A 20,324-nucleotide genomic window follows, 5' to 3' on the forward strand; every position below is an offset into this window, starting at 1 on the left:
TGCGCTGTCTCCGCCGCCTTATGCTTCGGATAAGCTTGGCTTTTTCGTGAATGAGTTCGAGTCGGCCAATGGTGTTCGGATCTCTTCTCTCGAGCTCGAAACCATCAAAGGTTCTTCCCTTTTCCCATATCCTTGTTTTGTATCTTTAAACGCTTCCCGATTTGGTCATGATTTACTTGTTGAGGAAGAACACTAGCTTGAGAACGCTGTTTGAGCAATTCCTTATTCTGGGTTTAAAACTTAGATTTTAAATCTTGAGTTTTGTTCGCTTTCAAAATTGTTCATATATGTAATGTTGATTCGGTTCGTCGGTGTCCGTAACGACAAAGTCTTAAAAAACTGTACCTCTGGCTCGATGATTGCAGACAAGAGTATAGTTGAACTATCTCAAGACTTTGTCCAAGATGTCAGCAACTTGGGAAAACATATAAAGACAGCTTTTGGGTCTTCATGGAAAGAGGTCCTTTGTGAAGGAATGCCTGTGGAAGGGAAAATTGATCCAGGGAACCCCTCTGTTCTCATTATTGGTTTGTCTGCTTTGAGATCTTTAGAGCTTCTAAGGTATTGCAATACAGTTATGATGTACTCTTACCATTGTCTATGGATAAAACGGAACCTTATCATGTCTCCATGTCTTTAGGGGTGTGAGTTCTCTGACCAAACAATGTTCTGCGGTGAAGTTGTTCTCGAAGCATTTGAAGGTTGAGGAACAGGTAGCGTCCTAATCTTGCAAAGATTTGGTTATAGAACTGTGAATTTAATTTAGTGCCAATGGAGAAATAGTTTGAATGAAACGTCAGATTTTTGAAGTGGGTTTAAATGAATGTTGTGTATTCATGTGGATTGATCTCTCCTGCACTGCCACGCCTATTATATCCCGTCGATAGTGAGATCTTGAGCATTTCAGTGTTATGCTTTTATCTCCTTTTTTCATCATGTGGATATATACTTTTGGCATCTGTTGAAATTTGGGATATGATGACAAGTACTAAATCTCTGAGGCTACTGCACTGCAGAACAAAATATATTTGCACGTCAGTCTGATCCCAAAGCTTTTTAATTGTTCTCATTATAAGTATCAAGAACTATTGCACAACTCGGGTTATTGATCCCTTGTCTTTTATGTTTTCCCTGATTTGAGTTAGTGTGATATCTTTTCAAATCGTATCATATTTCATTCATGTTTGTTCGATATTGAGACTTTGGGAAATGATGATACATATAAATAAGATATCAGAAGCACCTGCAATGCTGAATGTAATATTTGCACGTCAGTCAGATCCCAAAGTCTTGTTTTTGGCTTCTCTGTATATAAATTTCTTGCAAAAAATCTGCTTCTAGCCTTTCGTTTTATTGTCCTTTTCTTTTGCCATCAATATGTTGCTCTCTAAACTGAGGGATATGATGATCAACATCAACATCACCTTAATCCCAAGTTTATGTGGGGTCGGCCGTATGAATTCTTCGTTTCCGCTCATTTGTTCTGCTGAATAACCGTTTTTTGCACATCAGTCTGATCCCAAAATTCCCCATATATATTTTTCGTTCTTGTATTTCATCTGTTTGTACAAATACGTGCACATCCTATCCTGAAATACCCATGTAGTTGATATGTATGCCTCCAGCTTCTGATGTGAAAATGCTTTGATGCAGGTCTCTCTATTAAAGAACCGAGTTAATATTGGCAGTGGCACCCCAAGCAGGTTAGGACATTGTCCATTTGCAAGCTACTTGTCTTATCCAATCTATATAGTATTACATACACCCTTTTCCTTATCCATCTACTTAATAGTAAACATTGCTCTTTGCTGCTTATGCTTATGTTGTGTCTGCAGAATCAAAAAGCTAATAGACATAGAGGCATTGGGGCTTTCTCGGTTAGAGATGGTCGTCCTCGACCTGCAAACGGATCTGAAGGGCTTTTCCCTGTTCTCATTGCCCCAAGTCAGGTTTGTGTTCTTGACTGTCTAGACCAATCTATCTGTTACCGGAAATCGAACCTCAAGTTCCATTTCGGGCTTATGTTTTTTTTCTTTTCAGAAACGAATTCTGGGATCTGTACAAGAATTACTTTCACCAGCGAGTGCTGCAAGGCGCTCTCCGTATATGTCTATATGGTCCTATTCCAGCAGCTCAGGAGGAGAAGAAGAAGAAGAAGCAGCAGCAGCGTAAAGACAGAGAGAAGAGAGATGCAGACCGATAGTTAGTTTAACTGCTTCTGCTCAAATTTTGGTAACTGGTTCTTTGTCCCATTCTCACACTCCCTTGTCTGCATGTTTTATCATCATTACATATATATATGTATGTATATAAAGGATAATAGGAAATGCTTGAATGTCTGTTTGGCCAAAGCAACTCTTGGATGTGGTGGACAAAGATTCGTTGACATTTTTATGGGATTCGGTTGATTTTGTCGGAAGTCAAAGCTATTAAATAAACTGCTTTCACTTCTTAATTGAGGATGTTCATGGATTTTGTCTGAAAAAAAATACAGTGTAATGGTGTTGGAAACACCACTCAGAAAGCTTCTAGAAGTTTGACTTTGGAATGGAAGCTTCCATTATTTCTATTTCTTCCCACTCAAAACAATACAAATAAGGAAATGGCATTATATATAAAAATAAAACAATTTCAGAACGTTTGAATTCACTCTCCCACGCAAATTGTCTCCATCATTATATGAAATTATTTTATTATTTGGTGGCACTGTAAATATTCAATTATTCAAATGGTGTTTCTTTATCTAATAAAATGAATTTATAGACAGATACCTTTTTTTATATATTTTTTTCTAATATTATTTAATATTTTCCACGTTAATCCTTTACCATAATTGTTCTTTATCTAATAATTATACAATTTCTATGAATCTCAAACACCCATTTAAATTTAAATGAGTGCCAACTGTCCAACAGATACAAGGGAAGCGTAATGATAATATTTAGGGGACACCATTATATATTGTAAGGTATTAAATAAATATATGGAGGGCCGTGTTATAATAAAGACGATCCATATACAAGTGCAAAATTAAGGAAAGTCGTAAGCTGACGTGGATTTTTTAAAGCACACGTAATGCTGAGGCACAGTGTGTGTCACACCTTGGATTAGGTTAAACTAATTCATAGTTTTAAATTGTATCTAATAATCTTCTTTTGATTTATATGAATTACGTACTATAGAGGATAATCACGTGTGAAAAGGGATATATAATGTTTGATACTTAATTATTTTCCAAAAAAATTATTTTCCTTCGGAATCAATATTTATGATATGTTAAATTTCATAATTTTAGTTAGTGTATATAATATATATATATATATATAGTGGATGCATACCCAAAAGATTCGAACTTTATGTATGTGGTTTGCTTAGCATTTTACTAATAAAAGTGTATGTAAATTAATTATGAGTAATAGAATATATTTGATTGAGTGGGGAACAAATATGGATCGGCCATATGTCTCATATTTAAATTCAATTAAAGAAAATACAGGCGGTTGATATTGTATATCCAACCAAATCTAAATTGTCAAATTAACTTGATTTAGATATATTTTTACAGTCTTATTAAGAAATATAATTGAATATTCTATAATTAGGGTTGGATTTTGGAGTTTCGGACTGCCAGACAATAGAATTAGATTCAGCGTCAAAATTGTTTGGTATATAAATATTAAATCACTTTTACAAAAAAAAACAAAATAATAAAATATTTAATATTGGTAATTTATTTTTATAAAACAAAGTCGGTTCTCATGATGGTGAAATCATTGCAATTTAATTTTAGAAAGGAAAAAAAAACGAAAGCGATGAGTGGCAAATGTTTTGCTGACGTCAGCATGATCATGAAATTTCTAGAGCCCTTAATTGTCAGACGATCTCTTTCTTTTAAAAATAAACTAGAAGAGAACCGCGCGATGCGCGGGTTATTATTTATATATGTATTGATATATTTTTTATTAAATTTTTTAATATGAATATTATAAATTGATATAAATTATTTATTTAATATTGTTTAGTTTTATTGATAAAATTTAAATATTATAAAATTATTATTGTTCACTATATAGTAAAAATAGATCTATCATTTTGTAGACTTAATTTTTATGTTAATGATTTGTTCTTGGATTCTCTATTTTTTCCGATCTATACGAAATTTGTTTGTCATAAGTTACTAAAAAAAATGATATTATCAAATATTGTACTTGTGGTTTGTTTTGAAAATGATTAAATCTATATACTTTCTATCAAACCTTTGATGATATACATCTATCGTATAAAATATTTTTTTATTTATTTTGTTTGTAAAATTTATTGATATAAATGTATTTAAAATCGATATAAATTATTTATTTGATATAGAAAAAATATATCTTTTAAATTAATTATTATAAAACTAACATATATTATTTGTATAGAGAAGTAAAAGAGTGAATGAATAGGAGTGTCATTGTATAAGCGTTATATAGATTTGATGTCACCGAGTTGTTCTGATTGTATTCACTATCAATCTTTATTTTCTTCGATATCTATAAAAACTTTAGTTATAAAGATAATAAAAATGATATTTTTTAATATTATAGTTATGATTTTTTAAATATTAAATTTATATGTATGACATTGACTTTTTTATGATGTTTAATTTTTCACCTATATAATTTATTTAAATAATAATATGTTAACTGATAGTTGATTCATAAAAATGTGTTAGTATACTTAATACTGATATTATTTTATATATGAATCTATTAAATACGTAGGGATTTTTTTATGTTTTAATAATTATCTCGATTAGTTTTGGATTGACGACAACTATTTAATATTTATTCTGACATTTAACATGTCTATTTCTAAATAAATTATTCCTGCAAGATGATCTTGAAATCGCTAATAAGTAATATACCTCTCTTGTTTATTCTTTCATCCCATATCTTTAAAAATCTAATAATAATAAATTGATATCTATGATGTCTTCTCATCCGAACATTTTTTCTGTTTAATTTTTATGGATTAATTAATCTCATGTGAATTGTGATATAAATAGTTTAGATCATGTATTTCATAAATATCGACAAGAGGCATCTAATATAAAAAAAAAATGGGTTAGGATTGAGCCTCTATATCAATATATATATATATATATATATATATATATATATTGAGTGTTAAAACAGAGAGACATAGATATATAATACATAATTATCTCTAAATACAAATATTTTATATTATATGTCACTGGATACCTACATGATTAATGATCAAGTATGACATTATCTTGATGTTGCTATAGATGTATCTATCTATGTATCTATATAAGCATATTGTCTTATTTAGTGTTAATCCAGAATATGTAGACCAAGATCAAAGGCTTATCACAACTTAAAAATATATATAACATTGGTGGAGGAGGAGGTGAAGAAGAAGAAGAAAAAAACCTCAATCTGATAGAACCGTTATACTATGTCGAATGCTTCTCCTCATCATGTTGCAAAATGCTTGTTAATTTATTCTACCTTCCTTTTTCATTTGTTTAACAATTAATAAATTCGTCTCTCGTTTTTCTCGTGGACCCATTTTCTTCACCGTTATCTTCCATCCATCCGCTTCCTGTCCTTTGTCGTACTTGTGACACTTTACATTTTCTCTCTACTATTCACACCAATTAACTAACCATCATGTCATTAATTAATTACTCTCTGTCATACAAAAGTAAGTATGTAAGATAAATAAAAATGAAGGGGATAAGATTGTGCAAACTATAACTGAATATAATAAACCGAAATACAAAAAAAAAAATTCCCTTATCGAACCTCGTAGTTGTAATAGTAGGCATTACTTACAACCTTATTAGTGTAACTCTATTCTCGACGTTTAACGGAGAATTTTCTTTTCAAGAGTTCTCGAACCAAAATATACAATTTTTTTAGGGAAAACTAAAACGTTTAAAAATGTTTCGTGTGCAAAAGATAACATTGTTCCGATCATCCAAACCAAAGGGATAAGACTTCAACCCCATTTTACATCATGTCTGGTTTCCGACCATAACTTACCATTTCGCCTGAGAATTTTTCGGCGGCCGCCTCTGGGCTTTCTGACCAGTGTTGAATCATTGTCGTCGGATTGGATATAACTACTGCCATATCCTGGTCCTAGAGGTGGGAGCTTCTTCTTGGAACTTCTCCAGACTGTCGAGAGCTATGTTTATCCGTTGGCACCCATCTCTTGCGTTTCTCCATCCTCGCAAGCTCTTCATACTCTACGCAAACAATAAATCCCCAATATAAATCAATCGAAATCTGTGACCTGTAAAGATTTTTCAGAGCATGAAGCAAGTTGATGTTGAATCGAGTTTTATTTTCTAATCATCAACTGCTTGAATGTTGAATTTTATTTCAATAACTTGCAGAAAGAAGAGAACATGTTTAAACATGAAAAAATATGAAAACGTAATTGTCTTCCAATATTCAGTATTGTGTAATTAATGCAGGCTCTTCAATATTTTTATATGGATTGAATAAATTTGTTAATATAATTTTATATATTTTTAAGGATGAAGTATAGTCTTTAGTCTTATACTATGTGTCTTTACACATTGTGCTAAAAAAATTATATCAATATTTTTATTTGAATAGTATTGAAAAAGATTTACAATAATAAAATATACATAATATTTTCATTTAATTTTTATATAAAATGTTTCAATACACATTCATCTATATAAAGATATGATATTTTTACTATTTTTCAGTCATTTCTATACATAGAACATTCACTTCTATATCATTTTACAATGGTTATTATATTAATACGCAACCAAAAAATTGAGGATTTTCTCTGCACACTCTGCTTCTCAAACCATCTACCTATAAAAACTTCTTCTTTCTCCAATTCGAGACTAAAGTATACGTTATTTCTTTTGAATCATAAATTATAAAATTTCATCCTTAACAAAACCCCGAAAATGTCATCTCTTACAAAACGTTCAAATAATATATTATCTCCATTTTCTTTTTAATTAAATAAAGATCTTAATAACAAAAATTTTAATATTCGTTAATAGAATTTTAAAGATACCCTAAACCTTAAAACATTTAATTAAAAAGTTAGATATTTTTGTTATGTGAATATTTGTCAAATTTATTGATTATCAAAAATAAAATAGAACGTATGACGAATATTTTATATTTTATTTGTTCCTGATTTTGTTTTGTTTTTGTTATAAAATCTATATATATTCCAATATTCGATGTACAATAAACCATAATATATATATATATATATATATATATATAATCTTTGTAGCATAAATTTTCTTTTGGTATGACAATTGTATTATTATGAATAAACTATAAATCTTTCATATTATTGATTATCGATGACAAAATAACAAATAAATACTAAAAATAAGTGAAAATCTCAAAACAAATAATTTAACTTCTCAATTTTCACAAAATAAAATTTTAAATTTATTTTTTTTCCAAATAAAAACTAATCTTCGTTGTTAAATTATAAATATGGTTCATTTTAAAAATAACAACTATAAAATTTAGATTTATTTTCGCTTGAAAAACAAAATTGGAATTTTATTAGATAAAAAATCGAATTTAGTTTTTTTTTTCGAAAATTGAGAATTTTTTTTTTGTAATTTTTTAATAATAATTTTTTATATAATTGTATTTAGAAGTTAAATATAATATGTTTATCTAAAGGTTAGATCTAAAATGTTTAATTAAAAAAATTAGATATTTTTTGTTCTGTAAATATTTATAAATTTATTGATTATCAAAAATAAAATAGAACGTATAACGAATATTTTAGATTTTATTTGTTTCTAATTTTTTTTTGTTTTTATTATAAAATCTATATATATTCCAATATTCGATATATAATGAACCATAATCTATATATATATATATATATATATCTTTGTATCCTAAATCTTTTTGGGTAGGACAATTGTTTGGTTAAGAATAAACTATAAATCTTTCATGTATTGATTGTTGATGACAAGATAACAAAATCTCAAAAAATTAACTAAATTCCTCAATTTTCACAAAATAAAATTTAAAAAATATTTTTTTATGCAATAATTTCATATATTTTTTTAATAATTACTATGAATACTTTGAATTGAATTATTTTTAGATAAACATATATAAATTTAGATAATGTTATATTCTTTAATTTGTAACGAAAAAGTTGAGTATTAGGTTGGAGACTACATATGTGTATAATGTTAGGTGGTATGTAATTTTAAAATCGCATAATTTGGGTTTTGAAAATATAGATTGTCAATGTAGATGTACAAATATGGATGTATATTCTTGAAATACAATGTTTTTAATCATCCCAAATGTTATTAGGACAATGCTCACGTTACTATTAGGTGTAAACTCAACAACCTTAAGAAATAAATTTCTATATAATTAGACAATAGAACATAAATCAGTATTCCATTTCTTATAAAAAAAAATCAGTATTCCACTTTTTCTATATAGTTTTATTAAACAAAATCAGAAAAATTCAAATATGTCGATAAAAAACATAACAGAAAAGAAACCAACGTAACAACTATTTCATATCGATGTATAATTAAGTTCGGATATTCAAATTTATATTTATATTTAAAATAAATGAATATATATAATATTAAAAACAAATTAAGCGAGTTTTAGTGAGATTAAAAAATAAACAAAATAAGATAAAAAAAACAAAATTAGTTTCTTAAAAAAGGATAAACATGTCTGATCTGACCTCTAATAGAACTTAGATTGAAGCAAAAAATAAAAAAATAAAACTGAAGAATATATAGTTTTTAATAGTCAATAGGCACTAAGGAGAAAGAAAAAAAGAAACCAAAACAATTCTACAAAATGTAAGATTTAACAAATAAAAATAATAAAAAGAACTGAAACTAAAATACCACACCGATCATATCGACAAAGACCTCGTTTTAGCATATAATTCTCTCTGTTTACCATGGCAAGTAGCTTTGCATCTCTCTCCATTCACCAACGTTAACTCTACTACTGTTCCACATTAAAAAAAATGGTTGTATGAAAACTTTTTTACAACTTCCTTTTATCGAGTAGAGTTCAACAGCAGTTTCCAATGGTTGTATTAAAAAATGGTTTGCGGCTTTCCACATATTTTTATGATTCGGTTCGGATACGATTCGGTTCGTTTTTTAGATATTTTCGGTTTCGCTATGAAAGGGTTGAAAATAACCGCTAATCCAACCATCACATAAGTTTTTATGGCATAAGTTTCATGGATAATCTTAATTCTCCATGCTTAGATGACCAATTTGGTTTATAACCGAATAGTTGAACCGAACTGAATTGTATAACACAATCGTACCAAATTGAATCCAATATTAAAACCAAATTGTTAATTTTTCTCGAACACCAAAGAAACTGAAACTACTGAACCTATACCAAACTAAATAAAAAATAACCAATAAATCTATTTTTTTATATAAGTATTTTTTATCAATAGAAACCAGACCAAATCGAAATCAGACAAAATCGAACCGAACGAATTCAATATAAAAAACAAATGGTTTAATAAAACCAAACTAAATCTGAGCCGAAACCAAAATGATCATCCTAACTAATGGAAAAATAGAGCGAAACTCTATAAAAGCTGAAGCTATTTGTAAAATGACGGTGGCTATTCTAAACCAACCTCTTTTCCATGTTTTGCAATGCAACCCTTCGATGCTAAGGTTACGATGGCCCATCTGCAAGTCTGTCCATAAACGCGATTATGAAGTTAATAGATTTGGACTTGATAAAGGGTTAGATGAATAAAAAAAATAGACCGGTAAAATTGTATACTGAAGATTGTGGGAAGAAAACAGAAACATCACGTACCTTAACAGCTCGGTTGTTTCATCCTCAGCCGCAAAACAGAAGTCTGGTTAGAAAATTTACAAATTCAAAGAGAAAATTGTTTTTTTGTTTACAATAGAACACAAAATATACCATTTTTTCTTTTCGAAGCAATGTCTTCTTTAACGAAACTTGAGTCCAATTCATACAGAAGCAAAAATAGACACCCGAGAAAAAAAAAAATAACAGAACAAAGGACGAAAAGAAGAGAAGGATATCCAGGTCGTACCAATTCAAGCAGAAAATCCTTTGACTTTGGCTAGCAGCTGCGGCGGCTACAACCTTCCCAACGGATCATTTGGTACACATACTTAAAAAAATCTGGATCATAGCATGCTTTGTAAATTGTAAAAATTTGTAAAACTTTTAGACAAAAAATAAGTTGTCATTTTTTAACTACCAAATATACAGGCGTGTATTCATACGAATCTACCCAAAAAGACAACTGAAATCATTACCTACCGAATTGAACGTGTATTCGCACTCAGACGCAAGGAGCAAGAATCTGTTAACGCCGACATTCTGGAATCCATTTTGCATTCCTTTGGATAACCACAAAGAGGAGTTGTAAGAAGCTCCAAGCCACCACAACGTAAATACATATCTGTATATTATATTAATACATGCTGAATTTGGTAGGCAGTGGCTTCAATTGTTATTAATAATTAATTCTGTCTTTTCAATACACCATAACTTAAAAATATTTATTAGTATTACCACTAACCAATCAAAAATTAATTAGAACATAATAAATAATAAACGTGATTATTAGTGGCTCATCAATATGACGTTGTAAATATCAATACGTTGTTAATGTAAATCTTAAATATAATTTTAGTGGGCTCATCAATATGGATTTTATTGATAGTTTTAACTTTTTATTTTATTAAATAGAATACGTTGTAATTTAATGTAGTCCAACCGTTTATGTTTATATATAATATAATAAATATGAGATTTCTATTTTTAAAATTCTAATGATTCATTGCCTGTTTTTATCATTTTTATTAACATAAAATCATTAAGATTAAAAATAATTCTGAAATATAAAGTAATCAAATAAAAATCCCCAATAATATAAAAAGTTAATGTCAAAATGTTTTTTATATAATAAAAATGAGTTTTTGTAATTAGAATAATCTATTGATATTCTTGAAAAGTATTATTTATATGTAGAAATTAATGATAATCTATTTTTTAACATAATTTTTTATAGTGAGATTTTCTAATTTATCTATTAATGCTTATCATTTCATTTTGTATTAATTATTTAATGTTTTTTAGTTAATTCTATAATAAATTTTTTTGTATAGCCAATAGAAAACTTTAAAATTTACATGTAGGATGCTTAGGTGGCTTCACCACAATCCTTTAAACTCTTTTATTAATATATATAGATTTACGAACTTTTAAAAAATTCTATACAAAATAACAAATTTTAGAAATTTCTACACAAAATCATAAAATTTATAAATCTTACTATATTTTCACATATTTATTAACATTATGAATTTTATAACTTCCATATAAAACAATGAATTTATGAATTTTGCAGTAATATATCTATATTAATAAAATTATGATTGTATATAAAAATTATTAATTTATGATTTTATATGAAATTTTTTAAAAGTTTCTAATTTTTTTAGATGTTTATCCTTTAATTTATTACAAAAAATAAAGATAAAAGCCCAAAAAAGTTAAAACATTTATTAGAACAGTCTAAAAAACATAGTATATTCACAAGAGCCGATTCGATGACGCAAACGTTACATGTGTCTTATGTATGCACATGCTGACGTGTCAATCCCTTTAGTGACACGTTGGGTATATCGATTAGCCATATAAATAAAAATGGAGAAGGATTTAAATGCAAATATATAAAAATATTATAATGATGGTGTACTAACTGGTCTCCAAAGGTTAGGGGCAAACATTAACTGATGTATCTAACTTCAATTTATATAGGAATTAGTAAGAAAGCCTATTTCGACAATTATTTATATGATTTAAAAGTTATATATATATATATATAGTATTTTCAATAAACAAATGAATTTCTCAATAGGTACATATTAGGATATTCCTAAAGTTTGCACTTGGAGTTTTTTGAGAATATGATTTTTCCTTACTAGTCATATTCACATCTTTTACGAATCTAATTCAATAACAAAATATGCGTTTATAATAATTAGTTACGAATATATTTCATAGAGATAAACCGTATATAATATAATAAAAATTATTCTGTTTATCTAAGTTTTAATGATTCAATTGCTAACGGATGGAGCAAATATCTTTTATAAATTAGGTTCGAGTTTTTATTTGGAGAAAGATATTCGTATCTATTTTTTCAATTTTTTTGAAAGATAGAATTGAACAAAAAAGACGATAAAATTTCGAAGTATAAAAAAAAACATTAACTCACCTCTACGTGTAAAATATAAAATAAACTTAAAAAGACTATATAGAAGCTTGGAACATGATGACGAAAGCCTGACGCAAACATCGCCGTTGGTCCAAACTATTGAGCCATGAGAATCCGTGGGACCCACCCGCTCACGCCTTCCTCCTCGAAGTCACATTTCCTCTATATATACACACAGACACACCCAATTTCTTTTCATCGACACAGACCCATTTGGGAAAAAATCGAATTTCAAATCGGAAAACGTATATTTGTTGCATGAGAGCAGCAGTTACCAGAGGGAAATTGCTAGGGTTTCTTCAGCGATCATCCATCTCCAGCAGAGGCCGTCCTGTCGGGAATTCGAGCCGTCTGTTCAGAAACGCCATGTCTGATTCTTCCGACCGTGCCGTACCCAGACCCGTCGTCAAGAAGGTCTCAGCGAAGCTTCAGAAGGAAGGCGATGGCGCCGTCGTCAGAAGAGGCATTGGCAGGTTCGATGCTCTGTTCTGTTTTCTGATCACTTGCTTCAACAACTCTTCTGGTCCTGAATCCATTTTGTCTGGTCTCGATCTGTTTTTTTCGGTTCTTGTGGGTGGTTAATTCAGGAGCGAGCTCAAGTTCTTGGATCCATTCCTGATACTCGATGAATTCTCCGGTAATATATAAATCTCGTCCACCATTGTCAGAAAGTTTGAAACTTTCACTTTGATGAACATATATTCATAGGGTCTCTTTATCTTTATGGACAGTTTCCCCTCCTGCTGGATTTCCAGATCATCCTCACCGAGGTTGTTGACTCTCTATTCTTTGGATATATTCATATATATACACATATACTATTCGCATATATACACGCACAGAGATATATACAGAAGCATGTTTGTGGTATTGCATCTGATGTGTATGAATATATAATGTCAATATGCAGGCTTCGAGACTGTGACATATGTGCTGCAGGTGAGAGAGAATTACATCTCTGTCTGGTTCAAAATCTTGTCCCTTCATTAAATGTTTTACGAGAAAATCTGAAACTAGTCGTTTTGGTTAATAACTTGTGCAGGGAGGCATCACTCACCAAGACTTCAAAGGCCACAAGGGCACAATCTACGCGGGAGATGTTCAGGTATCAGAAATCAGAGATTATACATTACAGACAGATAAAAAATCTCTCAAAAGGGTTTCGGTATCGATCCGGAAACAGGGGGCTGGAGCTTGAAACTCCGGGTTTTTCGAAGTTTCCGATCTGACGGGTTCGATTCCTTTTGTGACAGTGGATGACAGCGGGAAGAGGAATCATCCATTCAGAAATGCCGGAAGAAGAAGTCAACAGAGGGTTACAGCTTTGGGTCAACCTCTCCTCCAGAGACAAAATGTGAGAAAAACTCGATTGCCCTTTTCAAATTTCTGTCTGAAACTGGTAAAGATCTCAGCTTTCTAGGTTCCCCGACCGTAAAGATTGAAGCTTTTTCTGTCTCAAACCTAACAGGATAGAGCCAAACTACCAAGAACTGTCGAGTTCAGACATCCCGAGAGCAGAGAAAGACGGGGTCGAGGTCAGAATCATAGCCGGAGAATCGATGGGAATCCAATCTCCTGTCTACACGAGAACACCGACAATGTTCCTGGACTTTGTCCTAAAGCCGGGAGCTAACTTCCACCAGAACATTCCAGAATCTTGGACGGCCTTCTCGTACATTCTAGAAGGAGAAGGCACTTTCTCGCCAAACTCGTCGCCTGTACCGCCGCACCACGTCGTGGTGTTCGGGCAAGCGGGGGATGGCGTCAGCGTGTGGAACAAGTCATCCAGGTCTCTGAGGTTCGTGCTGATCGCTGGTGAGCCCATCGGGGAGCCAGTGGTTCAGTACGGACCGTTCGTGATGAATTCAGAAGCCGAGATCGATCAGACCATCGAAGACTATCACTATGCCAAGAATGGGTTCGAAATGGCTAAGTATTGGAGTTCACAATGAGTCATAAAAAGAAAAGAATCAATCCCTGAGGGATAAAACACAGTTTCTTCTGTATTGTTTTTTTTTTGTGTAATTTCTGTTTATTTTTATTTTTATTTTGGTTTTATAACTTATTTATGATAATGTTATATTCTTATCCATAATAGGTGATTTCTAATCAGTTTGTCAGCTTATTTCGAATTCCTAATGTTCAGACCGTCGTATTGACAAATGAGACAAACTTTTTTTTTCCCTTTAAATTCTTAAATATTAAATTGAATAAAACAAAAATTAAATAAAAAACAATACCCAATCATACTTCATCTTTGCCACCTTATCAAACGCGTAATATGGGTTCACTGTCAACACACGCAATGTCAGAAACCCAACACCTACACGTGCGTAAGGAACACGTTTTCTGTTTAGAAACGTGTGTATACTTATAAGTCATATATATATATATATATATTAATATGGAACTTCATTGTTTCTTTGCCCAACTACATATTCTAAAAGTTCAGAAAATATAGATGGATACACTTCTCTAAATAGAAATTTGAATCTGAATTGAGAATGAGTTTAGTTAAGTGAACATTTAAACCCGTTATCCGCGGGTATATGGATACCCGATCTCGTGGATATCCGAAAAATGGGTATTCGACATCTAACGAAGACGAAAACAAGTATTAAAAAGTGAAATACCCGTCATACGGGTTCGAGTTTCATATATTGAAATAACGGGTACTCACGGGTACCCGTGTATTTATTAAAATTACAAAATTATCCTTATATTCTTAATATAATACAAAAATACTCACGTTATTTCTACTATTTTTTGAGGATTATATATTGAATTTTCAAGTTTTGGTGAATTTAAATTCAAATCATTTTGTATTTTCGAAAATTTTTCTAGGATTCTATGCATATTGTTATATTTTAAGAATTTTCAAACATATAAATGTGTTTTTGGACTAAAATATGTATATTTTTGTTAATTATTTGGTTTAATTTTATATTGTTTAATGTTTTATGTACAAGTACAGGTATTCGCGGGTACCCGTATTTTAGTTATGGGTAACCGTTGGACGGGTACCCGGATGTTGTGAGATAGAGACAGAGATAACATTTCTCTAAAACCCACAAAGACGAAAACGAAGATGAGTATCTCTAAAAACGCGGGTACCCGACCCGTGCCCAACCCTAAGTTAAGCCATTCAAATTTATTTCTTATATATAGAAATACACTTATATATATATATACATAAAAGTAAGACAGAAAACGTCGTTGCTTTGCTTGCTTCACACGGTTCGTTCACTTCTGTTAAGTGTCAGATAGTTTCAGTTGCATGCTTCCGACCAGCTTTGCTGTAAATCTCGAAAGCTGTCTTCACATGGGTTGAGTTCAGTGGCGAGCCTTCATCATGCCCACATAGATACATATATATATATATATATAATATACTGACACATATTGAAACATATATAACTATGCAAGTATGTTTGCGATGAGAGGTTCAAAATTAAGCTGGGCTTTCATTAATCAAACGTTGAAAGAAAACCCGATTTTCCTCGTATGAAATCCAATATCAAAACGTTTTGGGCATATAATATATACACGAAAATGCATGTTTTGATCGTAAATTGCGGAAACTACTTCAGATTCGAACGTGTTATTGCGGAATGCCTGCCAAAACCAGACTTGGAAAACGTGTTTCTTCCAACCTCCAAAATCCTCGGAACTGAAGTGGTTTCTTCTTGTATTGTCTATAAGGTTTCCCTCTTCGAGCTATCATAAAAGTAAGACAGAAAACATCGATAATGGATCACCTCTTGCATGCGCCGCAAGTACATTTCTCCATCTCCGTTTGCAGTTTCTACAGAAAGAGAGTTGAAAAATGGTCGTTGAATCATCAAATCGGTTTGTTAATAATTAATCCATTTGCAGTTACACATTGATCAATTTGAGTTTATTCAATTCATGAAATTTGAATGAATGTACTCATTACTACATATACTTGAATATGCCTATGAATGCATGTAATTGTAACTTGTCCTGATTACTAACAGATGATCCTTGAAACCATATATATATATATATATATACACACACACTATATATAGTTGAGTTCATAAAACAAGTATATGTGTATTTATTATAACATGTTCATATATATGAAGAGATCTCTAATTTGTAACCGGAGAAACATATATATAGGAAATATTATTAAGGCACCTCTACTTGGTGTTGAAGCCCTTTGATATGCTCCACAGCCAAATCCAACATGTCAGCATAGCTAGTTTGCTGCCAAAATCTCAAAAGCAAAAAGCTCAATTGGTTATACATGTTATATATACATATATACGTATTCTTTGTATAATATAAGGAATATCCCAAAATAATACATGAATTTCTCAATTTTGACAAAATAAAATCTGAACTTTGTTTTTTATCAAATAAAACCTGAACTTCATGTTTCAGTCAAAAATAAATCTGAACTTTACAATCTTTGTTATTTTTAACCCTATTGCTGACGTGGCGTTCCGACATCTTACGTGGCAAGTCAACATTTTGACCGTATTTGACACATCATCGTCCACGTGTCACGATATCGGAATGTCGCGTCAGCAACAGAGTTAAAAATGATAAAGATTATAAAGTTCAGGTTTATTTTTTACTAAAAAATGAAGTTCAGGTTTTATTTGATAAAAAACAAAGTTTAGGTTTTATTTTGTCAAAATTGAAAAGTTCATGTATTATTTTGGGATTTTCCCTATAATATATAACACATCAAAGATTTAGCTCCCACCTTGTCCATATTGGGAACCAATTCTTGCAACTTCTTCAGTTTTCCACTTATTCTTGTTCTTCTCTCCTATATATGTAATTACGAAGAATATATATATATACACACACACACACAAAGACACACTACAAAAGCTTATAACTATATCCTTTTGTAATATTTAGTTAATCAGTTATATATATGCAATTACGAATCAGAAAAAGACTTGGTTACCCTTTCGGCGATGCTTCGAGGGTGAGTAGCACAGCCGCGTTTCGCTCGGATCCTGCAAGGGACCGAGTCTTCCGGTATGCTCATCAAGTTCTCCATTCTTGCAATCTCCATAGACGTTTGTGGCATGCTGAACTGATATTCAAACCCCCAATCAAAATCACTTATATGTACAATACACAGATACACACGCATCACCAAAACTATATAAACATCACATTTTCACACATTTTTTATAGCCATCTATCTTGTTAGATGCAAATTATATATGGTGTTTCCTTAGCTATTATAACTTTTTAATATATATATATATATATATATATATATATAACGCTCAAGAACACAGAAGATATAACCTGCAAGTCATCATGTATATATGCTATATAATTCATAAGGTTCATGCCAAAATATAAAAGCTTTTTAGTGATGAAGCATGCCATATAGTTGTAACTTGTAGTATACATACCCATAGAGGCATACATACATATATAGAGAAATAGTGACCATAAAAAGATTGGTTTTGGTGGCCAATCAACTAAACGTAAGATACCACATAGAAAAAGATTAGGTACCTAACCTATAGGATTCATTGGATTATACATCAACCTTCACATCTCATCAATATATATATGCATGCACGCTTGTACACACACAAACATACATATACATATACATATACATATACATACATATATAGATAGACACATATATACCTGAGTTTCTAGGGTGAAGAAGTCGGTAGTCTTGGACCGTTTTCCGGGTTGATCAATGGTGAAACTGATGTGGTTTGAAGATGGAGTATCCCAAGAGTGATGATGATGATTCTCTATTCCAAAGCTCATAGAGCTGCTCGACGGAGCTTTAACGCCGGCGTTAATGGCGGGGGGCGTGAAGATGGAGTATCCCAAGAGTGATGATGATGATTCTCTATTCCAAAGCTCATAGAGCTGCTCGACGGAGCTTTAACGCCGGCGTTAATGGCGGTTGCCGCCTCCGCCTCCGCCTCCGAGATCCTCGACACAGAATGCGCCGCCGCAAATCTCAGCTCCGCCTTCGTCCTCGACGGCGGCCTCCGTTCTCCTCCGCCGCCGCTTGGTCGTCCAAACGAGAAACCTGTTTCCCCATCCATCAACAAAAAAAGTTTTTTTTTTCCTTTCTTTTCTCGAGAGAGAAGAAAAAATGAGAGAGAGAGAGAGAGGTAGGGTTACTTTCATTGGTTTAGACAATAATTAAAAATAAAATATCAAATTAAAGAGGAATAGGTCATGGAAAACCCAATCCCTTTTGTCTTTATACGTAAATTATTATTTTTCAATTTGGCCGTTGGATTAAAAAAAAATAGAATTTAAATAGAATCGTTTAGAGAAACTGTTTGAAATCCACTACACACAAAAATAATTTACTCAATTTTAAAATGATAACGACTGTTCTAGATGCTACATTAATTTGTGACTATAGATTGATAGATATTTAATGCATGATAAATGATAATTATATATAGAGTGAACAAATAATTGGTCAATTACATAATATTACTTTATAGAAAACCAGAATTTTGTTTTTATTATAAATGCAAGATGGTACGTCCCTCGGGTGGCGCACATAGATTCCCGAATCTGAATAACCAAAAACCACGACAAAATATGAAACCTTTTTTCTTTTGCAAAAAAAAAAAAAAATTTAAAGAAATGAAAACTATGGAGACAAAATGCAAGCGAAGGGCATATCCAAAGATATAATAGGAAAGTGTATGTAATCAGGCCACGTCAGCACAAGACTGGGGGCCACGCCCGAGTGGTTGTGGGCCCTGCAGGCTGCTTTGTCAGAAACTAAGCAAGTGGATAAATATATGATTATTCCAACGGCAAGTGGACTATAATTTCTCTGTATTCCTTTTATAATATGAGCAATTTGCACAAGTTGCAAAATTTTTAAATCCACAACTTGCTAACCCCTTATGAAAAGTACATGAATATAAAACATGTATATACATACATACATACGTACATAAATACGTACATATATATATACATACAAGGCACGTAGATGTGAGCAAAATCCACACTTAGATTCTAAAAACAGAAACTGAAAGAGAAGGGTGTATATGACTAGATATTTCAAAATACGGTGTCTGTCAATATCCAATTTTACAATGTATAATAATATTAAAACATTTAAAAGTTTAGTTTTTTAACGTGTCTCGAATTTCATGTCAAAGGCAAACTGCTGTATACCTTTTTTTAAAGGAGGGTCGAGAGAAATCATATTAATTTCAAAATTCATTTGCAATTAAATTAGCTTATTAGAACCATAAATTGTAATTTCCAGTTTATATATATATGTATAATTCTTAAATTTAAAACAACTTATTGATACACAGTTTTATGGAGAAAAAAAATATAAGATTTATACATTAATCTAAAATAGTGCAAATAGATAAATTATCTGTTGAAAACACTAAAAGAACATCCGTTTTTTTAAAAAAATCGTTATACAAAATCATAATAATATGTTATATACAATTTATGATGTGCTAATATTTAAAATTTTTGACCAATTAAAAATATCAATAGCATGTACTGAAACGATTAAAATGAATACGACACATACGTGATTCAGTAACATGGCAAACATAGACATAAAAAAAAAAAAAAAAAAAAGCTGATCAAAACTTGAGATGCTACATATGCAAATTATGCAATTAAAATGAAATAATGGGGGTATAAATCATAAAAAGGGAAATTATGGGGGCAGAAACATAAAATAGATAGAAGTTACTGTTGCGATCGGTGGAAGAAAGCTGTTGATTGAAGAATCCAGGAGGAGAGCTTTGATGTCGGAACAAAGACGAAGAGGACGCAACTCCACTACTGTCTTCTTCTATCTGATCATTGAACCCGTATGTTCCGGCGACTTTCCGGCAATCTGATTCTCCGACAACCACATTCCGATTGCCGGAATCCAATCCGAAGGAAGAAGAACAAGAAGAATCTCCGGCGAAGTAATGCCCCACGACGTTTGGACCGCGGTGCCAAATCGGTGGCGGCGGCGGGTG

General features: G+C 31.2%; 3 protein-coding genes and 1 long non-coding RNA gene across 5 annotated transcripts in view; 2 read left to right on the forward strand and 2 right to left on the reverse strand.

Moving 5' to 3' along the window:
• The window catches only part of LOC104804896 (protein CMSS1), a 3,140-nt gene extending 685 nt beyond the window's left edge, over positions 1–2,455 (forward strand). Inside the window, exons 2-7 of the mRNA XM_010529259.1 lie at positions 3–110; positions 366–561; positions 641–713; positions 1,654–1,703; positions 1,836–1,949; positions 2,041–2,455. Of these exons, the coding sequence (XP_010527561.1) occupies positions 3–110; positions 366–561; positions 641–713; positions 1,654–1,703; positions 1,836–1,949; positions 2,041–2,203 (704 nt within the window). The 3' untranslated portion in view covers positions 2,204–2,455. The remainder of the gene's footprint in view (positions 1–2; positions 111–365; positions 562–640; positions 714–1,653; positions 1,704–1,835; positions 1,950–2,040) is intronic.
• Positions 2,456–8,947: 6,492 nt separating this feature from the next.
• On the reverse strand, positions 8,948–10,439 carry LOC104803483. 2 transcript variants are annotated; one of them, XR_770217.1, is made up of 4 exons: positions 10,359–10,439; positions 9,879–10,217; positions 9,691–9,753; positions 8,948–9,032 (listed from the first exon to the last, which is right to left on the reverse strand). It is a non-coding gene; the product is annotated as an uncharacterized LOC104803483 (long non-coding RNA). The 2 variants fall into 2 exon arrangements; XR_770216.1 differs by lacking the exon at positions 8,948–9,032 and having other exon boundaries at positions 9,545–9,753.
• Positions 10,440–12,532: 2,093 nt separating this feature from the next.
• LOC104803495 (pirin-like protein 2) lies at positions 12,533–14,449 on the forward strand. Its single transcript, XM_010527429.2, has 7 exons — positions 12,533–12,797; positions 12,912–12,961; positions 13,056–13,094; positions 13,235–13,263; positions 13,367–13,429; positions 13,578–13,678; positions 13,793–14,449. Exons 1-7 carry the CDS (start codon positions 12,583–12,585, stop codon positions 14,274–14,276), a joined length of 981 nt encoding a protein of 326 aa, XP_010525731.1. The 5' UTR covers positions 12,533–12,582; the 3' UTR covers positions 14,277–14,449.
• Positions 14,450–15,768: 1,319 nt separating this feature from the next.
• On the reverse strand, positions 15,769–19,083 carry LOC104803504 (transcription factor bHLH129-like). Its single transcript, XM_010527440.2, has 6 exons — positions 18,226–19,083; positions 17,983–18,115; positions 17,273–17,404; positions 17,063–17,128; positions 16,489–16,557; positions 15,769–16,129 (listed from the first exon to the last, which is right to left on the reverse strand). The coding sequence occupies exons 1-6, from the start codon at positions 18,396–18,398 to the stop codon at positions 16,079–16,081; spliced, it is 624 nt and encodes a 207-aa protein (XP_010525742.2). The 5' UTR covers positions 18,399–19,083; the 3' UTR covers positions 15,769–16,078.
• Between the last annotated feature and the right edge of the window lie 1,241 nt (positions 19,084–20,324).

Source organism: Tarenaya hassleriana, unplaced genomic scaffold (assembly GCF_000463585.1).
Source record: "Tarenaya hassleriana unplaced genomic scaffold, ASM46358v1 Cleome10, whole genome shotgun sequence".
Lineage (NCBI taxonomy): Eukaryota > Viridiplantae > Streptophyta > Magnoliopsida > Brassicales > Cleomaceae > Tarenaya > Tarenaya hassleriana.

Excerpts from the sequence above, each read along its gene's own strand:
- LOC104803504 (XM_010527440.2), bottom strand. The coding sequence starts at position 18,398 with ATGGATGGGGAAACAGGTTTCTCGTTTGGACGACCAAGCGGCGGCGGA. Across the intron at positions 17,405-17,982 it reads TCTTCACCCTAGAAACTCAG|TTCAGCATGCCACAAACGTC; the intron begins GTATATATGTGT and ends TTTGAATATCAG. Across the intron at positions 17,129-17,272 it reads CTCGAAGCATCGCCGAAAGG|GAGAGAAGAACAAGAATAAG; the intron begins GTAACCAAGTCT and ends TTACATATATAG.
- LOC104803495 (XM_010527429.2), top strand. The coding sequence starts at position 12,583 with ATGAGAGCAGCAGTTACCAGAGGGAAATTGCTAGGGTTTCTTCAGCGA. Across the intron at positions 12,962-13,055 it reads GATACTCGATGAATTCTCCG|TTTCCCCTCCTGCTGGATTT; the intron begins GTAATATATAAA and ends CTTTATGGACAG. Across the intron at positions 13,679-13,792 it reads CTCTCCTCCAGAGACAAAAT|GATAGAGCCAAACTACCAAG; the intron begins GTGAGAAAAACT and ends CAAACCTAACAG.